The 17,961-nt window shown below is 32.6% G+C and overlaps 1 protein-coding gene across 1 annotated transcript; it reads left to right on the top strand.

Moving 5' to 3' along the window:
- Positions 1 to 3,829: 3,829 nt before the first annotated feature.
- Positions 3,830 to 16,815, top strand: LOC148617240 (uncharacterized). The gene is made up of 11 exons (XM_088584758.1): positions 3,830 to 3,974; positions 7,062 to 7,138; positions 8,077 to 8,249; positions 9,413 to 9,563; positions 9,894 to 10,060; positions 10,397 to 10,539; positions 11,230 to 11,402; positions 13,070 to 13,137; positions 13,539 to 13,737; positions 13,978 to 14,085; positions 16,283 to 16,815. Exons 2-11 carry the CDS (start codon positions 7,064 to 7,066, stop codon positions 16,538 to 16,540), a joined length of 1,515 nt encoding a protein of 504 aa, XP_088440884.1. The 5' UTR covers positions 3,830 to 3,974; positions 7,062 to 7,063; the 3' UTR covers positions 16,541 to 16,815.
- Positions 16,816 to 17,961: the final 1,146 nt, after the last annotated feature.

The raw sequence follows: 17,961 nt of genomic DNA, 5'->3' as shown, positions 1-17,961 counted from the left end.
GAATAGTGACCAATAGGAGTAAATTAGTCTTCCTGATACAACAAGTATGGTAATTTCAAAACAACCTTCATGACCTAGAATTTGGAATATGCCAAGTAAGTTTTTCCCAGTAATTTAACACTTCATGATACTTATAATATACAACCCCTTTATCAGGAAGATCTTGTTTTTGTCCTGTAGGTCTGTCCACCACTCAGTCTACCAGGGCAATATATATTTTGCATTTTATTGGAAAGTTTGATCTCCAGGATTTTGTGGGAGTTGTACCCCTTTGAACTCACGAGTTTTCGATAAACTACTGAAAAAGCTCCTCTGCATGTACCTGAGGAAAGGCAACATATATTGTTACCTATATCCACTAAAATTTTGAGTTCCTAAATTCCAAGGGCTTAAATTTCTTATTGAAGTAGATAGTCAGTGCAACTGCTCTGAAATTATTGAACAGAATTTTATCAAACTTAAAATTTAAAGAAAGTCTGAATATCAGATATATGTAAAATTTGACATACAATGTCAGATTTTAAATAAAATACAAATTCAGTTGTATCAAATTTGAATGTTGTGTCCATACTTGTCTAAATGTTCAATCAGAATCGACCTCAATGGTCGTACATGTATCAAGCTGTGCAATTTAAAGCATTTATTTCTTGTGATATTCATAGATGCTTGTTTTAATTGTCACCTAACTAGCTTAGAACTAGGTGTTTTACTGCATTTAGGGGACTTTCTTTTCAGACGAAAAACGAAAGTTATTATATTATTGACCCTATTTTAAGTAAACTATTATAAACTGTATGTTCTTAACTGTCACTAGCAAACACTACCAGAATAAATGAAAACATGTATTTAGTTCAAATTGACATCAGATTCAATGTTTGAGTGTTTACTTGATAAATAAAGAAACGAAATCGGCAATGTGTTCTGAATTTTGAAAGATCAAGAAAAAATGATGGACCAAGATACATTTAAGATTTATTACTCTGCAACAGAAAACTATTAGCTTAATAAAGCTTTCTTCAACATTTAAGAACGTAGACCCGTTTTCTGAATTACTTCTGACCCTATATTCCTCTTCTTTTTAACCCATATTAATATCCAAATGAAAATGAGGTTTGCAGGATCAGAGGAAATACCGATTAATGGAAGGTATTGGACCAGGTAAACCCAAAACTTTTAAGGTAAATGTCCATTGCAGCACCTGAGAGAAATTACATAATATATTGACTTAATTCAAATGGTGATAGAAATTCTTCGTTTCCAGTTTATAGCCATATTGTATCCGTAAGTTCATCATGTCTCTCGTGATAATACTTTCGATACGCTTTAAAGCATCTAAATAGTTATTATATATTTTTTCTATGCATTATACTTGATACAAGCATACTATTTTTACAGTCTTAACGTTTAAAAGAAATTTTTTTAACTATGAAAATTATACATGTATGATACATTCTCATCAAAAACTTCTTCCCCACAAAATACAATAATTTTTATTTTATAATTTTTATTTTTTAAGATAATCAGCACATGGTTACCTGTTATTTAACAGATTGTACAATATTTCTATTATGATATACAAACAAATATATTCTAGTTAATAAGATTTGCACTACAAACATGTACATGTAATTCATAATACAAAAAAAGAAATGGATTACAATTAAAATATTGCTATATATTATAGTAGAACTCGGTAACAATATACATACATGTGTGTAATTTAATGTAATTTTCAGTGTAACCAAGAGCGCTGACCTACATATATAATTGAAAGAAAATAAGGTTTGAAATGAAAAAGAAATGATTGAACTGAAAAGTTAAAAAGTGGAGGGGTATTGTCCTACATGTACATCAACATTACTGAGTTCTATCTTGTTTCATTACATGATAAAGTTAGTGTTCTACTAATACATATTTACATGATAACAGTGAAAGCTTGCTATTTATTACAAAATTGATCTTAGTTTTTTTTTATATATCTAACGGCAGTTGACTTCTATATATTATACAAGTCCTTCATAATAGTTTTTACTTCTTGCAAAGAAAGATATTTTTTAAAACACCTAACGTTATATATGTATTGTTTCATCTTCAGTAGTATCAGTTTATATACGCGATTATTAACTCCACATGTAATGTTTCCAAATAAAAATATATCTTTTTGTTGCAAGGTATCCTCATAGTATTTGATAGTAACTATGTATCTGTGTCTTGTAACAAATTTTGAACTACGTAACAATTTCATAATAAATGTGTTCTTGTTTCTGGTTCTTCTTCACAGAAGGTATAATTTGGATTATCTACTACTCCAATTTTATCTTATTTCTATTTTCATTCAAGATGTCATATACATAACCATTCAAACCATTTCTTATAAAAGACAGGTTTTCTCCTCACAGTGACATCATTATTCCACCAAATTGGGCTAGTATAAAAATATTCAAATTGTAACTCATTTCTTTTTCGACAACATCTTTACATGCTTTGAAAACATCATTCCAAAATTTGTTTGTACAATTAATAGACATAGCATAACCATTTCCACATTTCATTAATACATATTTATCCAGTTTTGAAAAAAAGTATTCTAGCCCGTTTACTTTCAGATCGAAAAATCTTCCTTATCCGTGTTGACTTTAATACTTTCATAAAGCAAGTAATATTAAAAATTTTAAGACCACCTTCCTTAAAATCATTTTGTATAATTTCCCTTTTTATTCTACCAGTTGATGAGTTCCAGATATATGTAAACAAAATACTAATAAGTTTATAAATCATATTTTTACTAGGATTTGGTAAAGTAACAAATAGAGTAAGTAAGTAAGTAAGTTTTATTGAAATAAAGATCAAACATTGATCTATCATCAATTAACAAAGAAACATATACATACATAACCAAGTACAGATACAATCAATATCAATGTAAATATAAAATATGTGCAGTAATATCCCAGCTGATGAATTGGGTGATCTATCGTGGGCCATTTTTAGCACTATTATAATAAACTCTTAACACAAAATCATGCAATATAATACAATGGTTACATGTTTTGTTTATATTCTTGATTGACAGTATAGTTTTACATTCTATTTATACCAGAGATTTTAATTTTAGAAACGTCTAAATCCTGAGTAGTCAATAAAAAAATAAATTGATCTTCTTCAGACACTGAGGAAAATGAGGGAACTATATCTAAAATATTTTCAAAGAGTTCATCCCGTTCCTTTATTAATTTAACACATTTCATTATAAAATGAAATTCATCTTCAATATCTTCATGACATAAATGACATATCCTTTTTTTTCAACAGGTAAATTTACATAGCGACACTTTTCAATGTTAAGATTACAATTACTTATAGGAATGCGGGTATAGTTAGACAAACTCTGTATATGATTCAGAATAGGTAGTATCAACGTTTTCACTATTGTTACTTTTCCTATAACATTGAGAATCCTTTTTGACCATATATTAATCATACTCTTTGTCTTTATCAACTTTTCATTGAAATTTAATTCACTGATATGGTCAAGATCTAAATCAAAACTAATGCCAAGCATCTTAAAAGACGTAGCTCCCCATGAAAGATTACGTTCTGGGCAAAGAATATCTTGACTGTATCTCTTACTACCAATCCACACAACCTCAGTCTTTGAAAAAAGAATATTTAGTTCTGAAATCTTTGCAAACCAGTCTAATTCATCAATAAATTTATGTGTGTATGATTTTTAATTGCGCATATCCAATGCTTTAGAAGATAACAAATACTGATATAAAACGTCGGTCAAGATAGCGAAATCGAACGATTCTTTTTTTGCATTTTTTTAGAACCCATTTCTATCTGTTATTATTTGTATTTATCAGTTTAATCCGGTTTATCTTCATAGATAGCGTTAAGTACATGTGACCGATCATAAGTGAAAAACAAAAACTAGACTCATCTTATAGGAGAAAGCTGTACTATCTAAGCAGGTAAGACCGGTATTGTTCTTGTACTAAGCATGGCAGCAAGTGCTCGCCCTTATGCAGCATCCGTGTTAAAAATTCAGCATTTACATGTAGCAGGGCTCATATTGGACTTTAATGCATGTTCTTTTAAATTTCTATGTCTCGTGTTTCATGTTCTTCCTCTGTATGTTGTCCCGGGCTGTGTTTTGTCCAAGGCTTTCTCAGTGTTTGAATATCCGGCATTACAACGTGTAATTTTTCTATCGACTTGCAAATCTCCTAATTCCATATTGTTTAAGTAACGAGGTGCATAAGACCGTGAGAGACGCTCGAACATTATTATCTCGAAAGAACATGTATGATTGTTGTCAATGTCAAGGTCAGTGATAATGGCCTGGACATTAGCTTTGTTGGGAATATTTTTACCAACTGATACAATGAACAAAAAGTTTACAAGTATCTAACGGGATTAATAGTTTTGGTTTTCATCTACATGTAGTACTAAAAGAGGTTTCAATTCTGAAAAACGCTGTGATAGAGCCCCATCATGTATTTCTAAGGACTTCTATGTCTAAGGATCAGGCCAAATGTGTATACGGTCTATGTGTGGCGCAGAGATTGTATTGCAAAATTCAAGTTTTTATGCCTCATAAACTCCAAAACCATAAAGAACCATCAAAATGTTTGTTAAGTTTCTCTTTTTATACAACAGTCTAAACTGTTTTTTTTTTTTTTTTTTTGGGTATAATGGTTTCAACCTGCTTATTGTTGATCCGATTTTTGTGATTCAGATGTTAATCTGGTCCTTTTGAAATTTTACAGGGTATAGGCTTTAGTTATCTATAACTGTTTTGGAGTCATATGGGTACAAAATTGGGCCACGCCTAAAAAATCAACATTTTTATTTTTGGTCCGATTTCGATTTTTTTTTATAATTATTTTGTTCCTTATGAAAATCCCTGCCTGCGTTTTTCGATCAGATTTCAGATAACTCTTACGGTTTTGAAGTTATGAGGGGTCAAAGGGGCCACACGCAAAAAAAAATCGACTTTTTAAATTTTGGTCCGATTTCGAAATCTTACACTTGAATTTTAAGGCTTGTGCAATATTGTATCCATACCAGTTGTTGTGTCCATAATGAACTGCAAGTCCCTATGCTTAAGTGTGTCAAAGACTAATATTGTGTCCACACTTGCCCCAACTGTTCAGTGTTCACTATTTCCCTATAAAAGCAATGAAATACTTCAAATATGCTTCAGAATTAATTTAGATAGCCTTTCGAGTGTTTTTTAGATATATTAAATATATGTATACGTTGTGTATTTGAGGTAAAAAAGACCAAATTGCGAAATATATTTGCAGACTGGTTTTCTCTTTTTTCTAGAGCGTTTAGTAGTTGTAAGGATTTTTTTTTTTTAAATCACATGATATGACAGTGTCTGATAAACAGTTCAACCCAAAACAAGGCCATCTGTAACGTTTATTTTTTTACGAAACCTCTGTAAGTGAAGTGAAACGGAACAGGATTTTTCAATCATCTTTTTAAGTTTTATGACTTAGTGTTTGCCTCATACCCACCCTGCATCAAAACTTTACTGCTTAAATGATATTTAGTATTCAAAGCAAGTATTTAGTTTGAAAATACAAATTTTTCGCTTCTACAGCTAAAGGATTTTTATTTTGCAATGGAAATGCATTTCAAAAATGAAAACAACAGCGATAAATATGGATATTTATTTTAATGTTTTCGTTTTCAGTCTATTAATAGTGGTTATTATGACATTTCTATAGCTGGTAAAACCTCGTGATAATAGTACATATAATTATTTGTATGCTTGCAATAGTTCGACAAGATTTTGTTTTGAGTCTAGATGGTAAGTTATTAAATGTATTTTATAAAAGTTTCATTGATGTTCATGTACTAGTATATAATGTTTTTGAATTATTTGTAATGTCGAGACTCCGAAACAGTCCCCCGAATAGTTATTGAGTATTTGAATTTTTCACTTGAACTGTTTAAGGTTTGTCATTTTTGTAAGTTTACTTGTGATACAACTACACAAATATTTGAAAAATTATATTGCACTATATATTCACTCACAAAATGTCGGGTTTTCGAGTAAATGGTCCGATTTTACCCATATCGATATATATGGGAAAGAGTAATCAAGGGAACCAAGGTTATAACGATAATCAAAAGAATGTAATCCAGGGACGAAACCAGACATGGAATACAGACATACACAAAAAAGAACATAAAGTAATTAAAGTCATACATACAAAGTAACAAAAGCAAATAAGCAACTCGGACTCCACTAAAAACTGGGAGCATGGATCAGGTGCACCGGTAGGGTAAGCGTCCTCTGTTTTTCTAGAAACACCCGCCGAGTTGCTCATAAAAAGTCAAGTCCGGGGTAGACAAACGAGGAAAGGAAATCTATGACCCTTTGAATGGGAACAAGTACTATCTTTAAAAAAGGATAGCCGACGCAATAAAATTTGTTCTTTTTACTTATAATTTTCTTCATTTCATTAAGGAAGTAACACATATTACACATTTTCAATTTTCGATACCGTTTTTTTCGAACGCCACTTAGTGATCAGTATTTAAACAGAAAAATTGCATAATGTAAAGCCCTTATGCATTTTTTTTTCTGTTTAAATGGCCAATGTGTGCTATAAAGGAAGTTCCGTTATATCTTTCTAATAATGAAGTGATCACAACAATTTTCATTGGCTTAGAAACATAGATTCTCTATTTAAACATGTATCATTTCTTCTAAAGGACTACGGTTGAATCTTTCATCGTGAGCAGACGTGTTTTTTTTTTGGTAAAACTACTTGTACTTTATATTTTTGTTTATACTTTGGAAAATAAAAGCATTTGGAATTTAACTAATATTGCATAGGTCAGAATTCCGTATTCTCGGAAGTCGAACTCAAAGCCCTATTTCGCATTTATTGGCATCAAGCCCCAAAGCTTCTTGGCGAAAAGAGTCGCCTTCACTAACGACACTGACTCGTCATAATTCGTTAAAGTTCGTTATAAATCAAAACAGTACTGTGGTGATAAAAATTATGACGATTTATGGCATGTCGTTTTTTTTTCAGAAATGGGATTAGTCGGTTTTACAACGAACATATTAGCGAAATGTTCCATGTTTATCGAATCGATCCTTTTTGTAATGGTAAGTCAAGAATTAAAAGAAGTTAATGTAACATTATAATAGATAATAGTGGTTTATAAACATTTTGATGTCTTTGCGACTCTGCATAGACAAAGAATATTGGGAGCTAATTTGTTGTAGCTACATGTACCCTATTAACCTTCCAGAGCTCCTAATGTCACTTTTTTTTTTTTTTTGCGAGAGTTCATACTGCAGGTGCTGTAGTTTTTTTCTACAGTGTCTTCTTTCATTATCTTAAGTTTTAAAATGTAATTGTAGTTTCTTCTTTTCGCTGCATTATCGTGTCTATTTCTATTTTCACGTTAAGGCTATTTTTATTGATTTTGAGGTCTCTGTATTTTCATTTTGTTTTGGACTCTTCGGTATTGTTTTTGCAGATATTTGATGTTTTCTATGTCTACACGCTTTCATGGTGTTTATGATTGACCGTCATGAAAAACTAAAATAACTTGAAAAAGAAAGCAATTCTTGTATTGTACCATACTGTAAAATCGGTGTTCATTACACCCGGAAAAAGTATTTTTGATAAATATGCAATAACAATGTGTAATGATGATTGGCGATGATAGGCATTTATCAGACATTCGGTGTTATACTGAAAACCTTTCGATATGACCGGCGCCTCCATACATTTCATGAGCAGCCCGGTTAGAAATGCAAAGGACGATGACTCTGCCGATGTACCTGGTCCATGCTTCCAGTTTTTTTAGTGGAATACGGGTAGCTCATACTATACTTTTTTTGTACCTGTTATTTTGGTTATGTCATATTCTTTGTTTTGTGTGTATATTTTCCATGTCTGTAGTCTTTATCCATTGATTGGTACCATAGATAATTCCTTAAACGCTGCATAAATTATTCTTTGTATCGAAATAAATAAACAATATGACGCAGAATTTTCATTACACATGACATACGACAAACATTGTATTCTTTAGATCAATTGGTACGACAGATACGTATATTCCCCGCTACAAACACTTCTACTTCCGGTTGTTTCCTGTTGTCCACGTTACGTCAGATTCGGAAACAAAGATTATACAATCTTTTCCGCCAACATCGTCTCCTGGACAAGGACAGCTCTAGTTATTCCCATAGCATACTGTTTGAAGTAAGTATATATTTACAGAGTTTCAACAAAAGCAAAAATATTTGAATTATACAATAAAACCTGTCTTAGCTGCAACAGGTCTGTATTCAGCTACTGTAACAGCAATAACCTGTCTCAATAGACCGTGATTTGTACGTTATGCCAGAGCTTGTCGAAACTACGCAGACTTTTTATATCGCGCTAAACTTCTAACAAGTAGGCTTTTGAAACAGGGTTATGTTGCTACAAGATTGAAGTCATCACTATCATCACTACAGAAGTTTTATGGTCATTATAACCCGTGGATCGTTACGTGTATCCATCTGCGCAATGAAAACTGATTTGTTCAACATGTCAGTTTTCTTTTCCTCTTATGACTACTCTAGACTTGACATTTTATAAGCAACTCGGTGGGTGTTTCTAGAAAAAACAGAAGACGTTTACCTTACCGGTGCACTGGTTCATGCTTTCAGTGTTTAGTGGAGTGCGAGTTGCTCATTTACTTTTGTTACTTTGTATGTATTATTTTAGTTACTTTATGTTCTTTTTTGTGTTTGTCTGTTTTCCATGTCTGGTCTTTGTCCCTGGATTATATTCTTTTGATATCCGCTAGAATCTTGGTTCCCTTGATTATTCTGGTATATCCCTGTGTAGAACTTTCTGAACAATTAACTTTTATATAGAAAAATCTTGTTTCATGTGACCAGGATTTTGCTTTCACGTGGAAGGTAACTTGTTTCACTGTGACATGCTTTTTTGTAATAATATAGATATAAAAGCTGGATAGAGGCGGAAATATTCGAGGATTTTTCTTTTCTTCTTAAAAAATATGGTTTGTGTTTTTATACTTTTTTAAATCTGGTTTAACAAAGATAGTTTTCGCAATACGTCCAAATACATACATGTATAAAATGCACTTCTGCTTTATGTTTTCTAGTAACTGGTTGACCCTGATATCATACGAAAAAAAAACTGAGAGAAAGGACAGTGAAACCTTTGAAAACCAAGCCACTTTTGCACTTTAAAAAGGATTCTGTCTAGACAGGTGTTCGGTTCACTAACGTTTTAAACACATTTTAACTGTTATAGTGGACATCAATAGTTTCTGGTTTAGACAGGTTGACATATTTTTAGTGATTCTGTCATAACGGGTTTCACTGTATTGTGAAACTAAATCTTTTCAGGAACCATCACTACTGGATGGCTTTTAGTCTGGTAATTCTCCATGACTTTCTTGATCATTTGGATGGCATCGTTGCCAAGGCTCAGAAACAAATATATGGTTCGGTGGATGACCCTCTTCTTGGCGGATTCATGGATGCATTCTGTGATAAGGTACATTTCTTATTTTTTACTTGTATTAATTGCGTGTAATTGCTTTCATTCCCAAAGCACAGGGCTATATCCAGAATCACATTTATATATATATATATCCTCCCTTGTTTACCGCATGCGGGGTAGTCGATTAGCATGCATGACATATACTTCCGCGAGGTTGGGCTTGACGCAGAACAATATAATTTTATGGCGGAAGTGTACATTGAGCATGCTTGTCGTGTATCCGAAGCTCAGTTGAAATGTTCTTTCGACACAAATTGTAGAAGATTAATTCACGTAGAAAATGTATTGCGCTAAAAGAACAATGTGACTCACTTTCTTTTATAGATTGTAAACGTGTTTGCTCTATGGTCTATTTTGCTGACTACAGATTTCTCGCAGATGACATGGCGACATATTTATATCTACATTCTTGCATGTTCTGTCATCATTGGCTTTGAGGGCGTCATTGGTGTCGTCAGAGTGCAGGACTACTTCCGGTCTTATTATCTGAGGTGTGAAAATAGTTTTAATCATTACCATTATACTATTATCCTTCTTTGCACTTCCTTTGATTTCCGATTTTGTTGTTGTGGAAACTCACTGGGAAATCCACACACTTTTTGCATTTGACTGAAACTGTTTCTCGTTCATCGTTTAACCCTTACTACGAAATTTTAATTGTATGGCTTCTTATATAATTTATTGAGTACAATTTGATTGAAAGTAATCTTCAAAAACTAAAAGCATGCTACATGTACCTCCTTACCTACGCAGACGCGAACATCCGATAAAGGTATGTTTGAGGTAAACATTATTTGCTCATTTTATCATCTCGTTTTTAACTGCAGACTTCTCAGAAAGACTGCTGATAATGTCAGCAAAGCAGATACAGCTGCAGTTATGGAAGGCAAACTAAAAGAAAAGCTGGAATCAATGGGCATAGCTTTCCTCTGTCTTGCAGAAGCTAATTCAAACCCTTGTACTTCATGGCGTAAGTGTACTAGGATTATATGCTTTAACTTTGGCCTCTCTTGAATATACCGACTATATATATTTAATTGTAAAATCGTACAGAATAATAGGTTGTTACTTAAGTGAAGATTAAAGATCCGGGTATCTTTCTCGAGTTTGAGAAATTCACGTCTCTTCCATGAGTGGAGCGTTGCATAGCGGAACGAGTGAAAAGACCAAGAAATTCTCTAACGAGTGAAATATAACCCGTCCTTTGATCCACAACGAGTATACGTTACCTGCATCTTTGAATCGTGAAAACATATATATTTTGTTAGCGTCTCATAAAGAGCGCCGCCATTTTAGGAAGAAGATAAAATGTTGAATTAATTTTGCTTTCCTCTTTCACCTCGCACGTTAACGACACATTAAATGACAACATGCCTGAAAATAATAGGGGAGAATACTGTCTATGTATCTAACTGCATATTAATAGATTCGGTAATGGCTCGAGCCGCAGGCGAGAACATTATCAATATTGAAGATGAAATCACTTTTCAATTTTTCTTCATAAACAGCTATTGTGTTTATTTAATTGAAGAAGTGGATAATTTAACACCCTCTTGACATTTTTATAACGCACACTGACTAATGCCACTTGACAATGTTTATAACTAATCTTCTCTGATATGGAATAATTGTTTATTGTCTGTGTTTATCTTTTTTTCAGCTGGTATCGCCGGTATAATTTGTTTGGTATTATCGATCAGATTGGCATATGCAAGTTTACAACACAAACTGAAAGCGCGAACTCAGAGACAAAAAGACGAAATTGATTATACTGAGACTCCAGAAACGACCGAAGATGGAGAGAAAACAACTTATACAGAGAAGATCCCAAAGGTAATGAACGAGAAATAAACAGCAATGTAAACTGTCCTACTGACCAAGCCTCTTATGCACATGGTGTTTTGCAAAAGGCTTGGAAAAGGAAAAACTGTATTAGAAAGTCAAACGTTAGAACAATCGTGCAACAGATGCAGTACCTAAGAAATAAATGACATATGACAGCGAGTTGACAAATAGACTATCAGGTTATGTGTTTGTCTCTCTGGAATCAAGACATCAACAACTTTGGATACGAAGTTTTGTTACCATGCAACATGAATTTGGTTTGTGAAATAGATGAACTGCTCAAACCTGTCGTAGCGGCCACCTGTATTCAGCAAGAACCTGTCTTAAAAGACTGTGATTTTTATATTCCCATGTAGTGTTTTCTACATGTTGGTACAATTAACCAGTATATAGAAACCACCTGTCTTGTGTGACCTGAATTTTGCTCTCCCTTGGAAGGTCACTTAAAAAATGTCTCATTATAAGATGTTATGATGGACTGTAATTGGAAAGTGTTGAACAGAACAGTCAGTGAACTTTGGCGATACTTCCATCTGACAGAGCGCATGATACGTGATACATCCATAATACCGACTAAAAGAGCATATGCCATCGATTATGTCAAAATGAGGAGCTGAATTCGTGGTTATTTCAGTTCTCGACTGATTACTAGACATACCTTAGTTCAAATCTTTTGCAAAACACATAAACAGCACATCTCACTTGTTTCAGTCTTCTTTTGCACTTTAGAGATAGAAATAAATGCTTTAATACCCCCATGTCTCCCTTAGCACTTTTAATCCCTATAGAATTTGTCTATAGTCGTATTTTCAGGGCCTTTGGCCACTGATGACGCTTCGCAGAAGATTAGCAGTGGGTAAGCTTTCTACATATAATGTTAAGATCTTCATTCGTGAACGCATACTAAAAAAAAACTCAACTACAAGATTTTTATACCTCCTCTAAGTATACTGATTACAAGTATTTTTTCACGGCATCTGGTTAGATTATACTGATTTCTAAGGGTGCTTTTATTAAAGCAGGTAGTCGGTGTTGGAATATTTTACAACAGAAAAAAAATACACAGCACTAATCAAATCTATATCACTGAAGACGATATCATTTTGACCCCAAAATGTGTGTAAGGTGTGGACCATGAAAAAAGCGGAGAGATTTTATTGCATTACTCAAGTACTTATACATCATAACACCCAGAAATAACCATCCAAATACTTGAAAAAAAATGCCTTTTTAATATATTGATGGATCAGATTAAGTTGCAATGCACTAAAATAAATCCCTCGCACTTTTCCCCCTTTAAAAGCAGTTAAAAATATCTACGTCACAGAAAAATAGTGTGCCATATATTACCTAATTCTTACACAGAATGGTATTTAAATAACTAGTAAAACTAAAACAAAAAACAAAAAAAAAACATTCCCAGAGTCTTTTACTCTGATTAAAAAAACACACACCTCAAGTGTTTTCGTAGGTACCAATAAGGCGATGCAAAGACAAATACAAAAAAAATCAAGCTATGCGGTTATAAACCAAATGCTTCGGTGGGGTAGGTATTCTTTGCATTACGTACTTGGATGATTGCATGTATATTAAGACGTTAAACAACAATTATTGACGGACATGGTAGCATATAAACTCATATCATCTTTTTTCAGGCATTAAAGAAATGCTACAGTGCAGCTAATACTACAGATTTTCTTGCACTAGCATCTTCACTGAGAAGGTAATGAAATCCAAAAAAAAACATCATAGATATAAACCAATAGACAAAACATTTTGTTAGTCCCTATATTAGCACGTGTACACTGTCAATGTCCATATCCACATGAAAGACAAGCGCATTGAAGGCAAGTGCCTTGATAACCTTAAATGAATACAGTCACTAGATTGTGATATTCTGTTATTCCTGGATGGTAATTCCACTTTCCCAACCGATACACCTGGTTTATGTATGCTATCTCGTGTAGTTTTCAGTTTAATATAAGATTTTATCTTCATTTTGCCTGCGCTTTCTTCTGATTTCCATGGTTTCCATAGTTTCCATAAAGTATGTGTTGTTTCTTTTTACTTTTCTTGTTTTGTCTTTGCCTTTTGATTTACGACTGCTTTTTTGTGAATTTTCAGCTCAGGAGAAATCAGCTCAAGCAATGAAAATGAAACTGATGGAAACACAATAAGCACGCCATACAGAAAGCGTCGAAATTCTATCCCACTAGATGTTCTGGACACCAGGGTAGATAAAGTTTATACAATTGGTTGCTTTGATCTGTTCCACCATGGACATATCACACTACTTCAACGTATGCGTGCACTTGGTAAACAGGTATGTTTAGTAAGCTTTTCTTTCTAATGTTCAGATGTGAATTATAAAATTGTTTTTGTTAGTTGCTAATTTAATCTTTCACAATATCTGCGGAGCTGTCATGCTTTTGTTGGAACTGAGTGTGTGCAAGCTTTTTCTCTTACAGTGTACAACTTGTTTATTGGCTGTTGCTGTCTCTTTTTTCTGTCTGTGAATATCCTTAACTTGACATCTGATCCAACTTGATTTTTATCATTTAAGGTGATAGTTGGCGTACATGACAGTAGAAGTATCTTCAAATTAAAGAATAGGGTACCAATCGACAGTACTGAGAAGCGCATGCTCAATGTCAAGAAACATGCAGATATGGTATTTTTGTAGTTTTCAAAGAACATATGCACAGTGTTTTGAAATTGGATGAACCTCTCGTTCTATACATTGCTTTTTGCAAGCTCCGTACAGTGTTTGACGTTCGAAATTTAATCCAGACACGAAACTAACGTCTGCCGCTGCACTAATCGTGCGCTCATTTTTTGTTTGATCGATACTGCTTAGTAGTTAGTAATTACACATAATTGATCTCTTAAAACATTTTTATATTCGATGAGTTCACACTTCGACTGTTCTCTTTTTCAAAAGTGCAAAAAATAAATATGACTTACAGGAATAGAGATGACCTCTTCTTGGTGATTTTCTGAACGAGTTCAAGTTAAATTTGCATGTGAAATATAACCTTATGTTAATTAATTGGCACAAAATGTATGTGAAACTGGTAATGAAAATTTGGAACTTTGAGTTTGCTATTTGAAAAGAGATTGTAGATGTAGTGAGAAAAAATGTTATAGTAACGAGAAGTTCAAATGATTCAAACTTGTAGAGTATCTTAGTTTCTCACTTTCATGCCTAGTAATGATGCACATACACATGCACATTTCTTAACGTGAAAATATTTAACGTGGAATTTTCGTTCAAGTTTCACGTGGAAATCATATGAAGAACTTCACATGACTTTTATTTGAAATTAACGTGAATTTCATGCGTGTTTGACATTCACGCGAAGAAAGTTTCCCTGTGTATAATTACCTGCTTGATATTATTTTATCCTACATGTACATTGCTAGATATCAGTTAGTAATAGTGATCTCCGAGCATGTTTTTCCCTGACTACATAACCTGGCTATTTTTCATTTTGTATTTTAAACGGTTTTCCGAAGTAGTATTATTAATCTTCGTTTTAAAGTAGTATCACTTATTCCCTATCGTTAAATCAATTTTATGTTGAAATGTTGACATTATAAGCATATAACCTACTTTGATCACTACGCAGATAAAGATGATTTATGACAATATTGAGAAATATTAATATGTTCATAGTTCATCATAATATACATGGCTAGTAAAGTTATAGGGTGTTATAATAAGAATTTTTTTATGCCAAAGAAAAGTACAGTGGTATTTTTTTTTAAGAAGTCGTACAATAAGTATCAATTTCTCTCACAATATTCGTAATAAAATATTGTTCATTTATATCTGAAGAGAGAATAATAAATATGATAGTTATCAGAAGAAATCATTGATCGATAAATTATGAGGAATATATTATATTCAACGTACTTGCAAAACGGGCATGAAATTATGTAATTATACTACCTTATACTTAAACATTCCTGTCCCCAATAGACCTTTTTTGTGTTAATTGCTGGGTAGTCAACCAGCATGCGTGACATATACTTTCGCAAATAAGGGCTTCAGGTAAAACTATAAAAAAAATCCTTTCGAAAGTGTGTATTTAATTAAGCATGCTCTTTGACTATCCTGCAGGAAACAGGAAAGGGTCTATACTCTATTCACTAACACAAGTTTCTGCTTTATCTCAAGGTGTTTTGCATAGGTGGCACTGATCCTACTACATATATTTCCTCGGTGGTGGCTTTACAAGATTCTCAGACTGCTTTATATGTTCGTGGTGATGACATGCCAAACTTTCCCTCTCGCACTTTTGTTGAAACTGTCATGCCAATTTGTCTCCTCCCATATACAACTGGCGTTAGTTCAACCGCGCTTAGGAAACTAAAGTACAGCCATATTAGGAGAGATGAAGACATAAACAAAGAAATATTTACATGAAGAAACATTCATTTCGATGTAATGTGCACTATATTAGTGCTTAAGATACCTGGATATATACATAACACATCAACACCTTGTGCAAAATAAAAAAAAAAATTCTTACTGTTTATTTTTATTATTTGACAATGTGCTTAATACAATCAAAGTGAGTATACTTTATTCTGTGCATTTGTATGACCATGCAGTTATTAGTCGTAATCGCTGATTTCTATACAACTGCTTTTTTTAAATAGCATTTTTTTTGCTGGAAGAAAATAATTATTGGTATTTTCAAAATTGCAGAAATAAGTTATCACATTTCCATATGTTTTCTAATGTTCAAAGAGGGCACAAACTCTTATGAGGTATTTATAAAACGCGAAAGCGTTTAAATTAAATTTAAAATAGGTATTTTTTTTTAAAAATCTTTGATTAATATATTTATTTTTCTTTTTAGGTATATTGTGTTTCCGGAACTGATCCTACATCTTTTATCCAGTGTATGCTGACTGACAACGTCAAAGAAAGACATTTGTATGTTAGGGGAGATGACATGAAGAACTTTCCCGCCAAATCCTTGTGTGAAGCCCGTATGACAATTCGGTTTCTGCCATACACCAAGGGAGTCTCATCCACAAATAGACGAAAAAGTATGTTTTCCGAATGTAATTATGGTCCTCATGCGAAAGATGATGTTCGTGCAGTATTTTATTAGTCTGTCTAACATAAGCGATTCTTTTTTTTTTTTTTAAATCTGTCTAGATTTTTGTCAGCAATACTCTTTGAAACTTGTATAATTCAACAATTTTATGAATATTCATTTCAGGCAATATATGAAAGAACATTTCTCGTATTAGATGAATTTGTTTTAAATACTCACCGAAAATCTTCGTCCATTATAATTACATGTTCATTGAATTTGTGAATCATCATTATTTATCACTGTACATATTTCATTTAAATTGCGCATATATTAAAAATCAGTTCTCAGGTTTTCTTGTTTTATATTTCAAGAAATAAAATTAAAAATTTCTTTGAAGACCACAAGAAAATTCTTGCGTTATTTGTGACAGTTTTTTCCTTTCATTTTATCTAAATTAAATTAAAATTTCGAAATTCAATGTCAGTGTATATTTTTGGGATTCATCATTTGTCGAGTGTGATTGCTGAGCGGTAGGGCTGCATATTTGATCGTGGGAGCAAGCTCCTGTGCGCCAGTTCAACTATTTGTGCCAATATCCATGAAGCATCACCTAAATATTTATAAGTAAGCAGAAAGAAGATAATGCCAGGAATACGGACAGAAGAGACAGGGTACACGTCATAAGGCAAAGGCAATATACCAAATATCTGAATCACATGTAACAATCTTTTGAGACAAAATTCTAATGTAATACATCACTACATCAACCAATCGAGTAAAATAATATCGGTTAGGAATTTTGAGTTATCTCTCTTTCACTAATACATACAATGGTCGTGATTGTTTTGATCTATAATACATCTATGTATGGTTTTTCACAACGTAAATATGTGAAGAATCCTTTTTTATTTGGCTTCTAACTGTGGTAATTTTTTTTGGTTGTGACTAAATATTACCAGACCATCATATGCTATGCATTTGATTCTTATACGGCTAATGAGAGGTGACCCCTTGAATCGCTGTGAATTTTCAGTGTTAATATGAGTGAGATTTTTGTAATGATAAATAATTTCCTTTATTAAACTGACGAAATTGTGTGCGTATTTGCCTTTTTAAAATATATGTATATACGTCCTTTCGTCAGCGTATGTTGTTAAATCGAGCATGATCATAACTTACCTGCGTCAGTGTTCTAACTTCACCAATTTAAAATATCATTTTGCAAAAAAACATCATGTACCTTGAGAAACACATAAACTGACATTCTGTAATTGAAAGGTAATAAGTCAATATTTTTTTATTAACCAAAAACAATATTGATTTTTTTTAATTACTACTTTTGTTTTACTTTGTTTTATTTCATGTCTTATTAATTTTATATGATTCAAATACAAATTTACGAAGATATATGTTTAGATACAAGAGATAAATTACCGTATAATATGAAGGGACAACCAACAATAAAATTGCTATATGTACTCGAAAGTATAATA

This window comes from Perna viridis, chromosome 5 (genome assembly GCF_037379345.1).
Source record: "Perna viridis isolate PV_CMFRI_1.1 ecotype Kerala chromosome 5, ASM3737934v1, whole genome shotgun sequence".
Classification (NCBI taxonomy): Eukaryota; Metazoa; Mollusca; class Bivalvia; order Mytilida; family Mytilidae; genus Perna; species Perna viridis.
Note: the sequence above shows the minus strand (reverse complement) of the source record. Positions and strands in the feature narration are given on the sequence as shown.

Excerpts from the sequence above, each read along its gene's own strand:
- LOC148617240 (XM_088584758.1), top strand. The coding sequence starts at position 7,064 with ATGGGATTAGTCGGTTTTACAACGAACATATTAGCGAAATGTTCCATG. Across the intron at positions 7,139-8,076 it reads AATCGATCCTTTTTGTAATG|ATCAATTGGTACGACAGATA; the intron begins GTAAGTCAAGAA and ends TGTATTCTTTAG. Across the intron at positions 10,540-11,229 it reads AAACCCTTGTACTTCATGGC|CTGGTATCGCCGGTATAATT; the intron begins GTAAGTGTACTA and ends TCTTTTTTTCAG.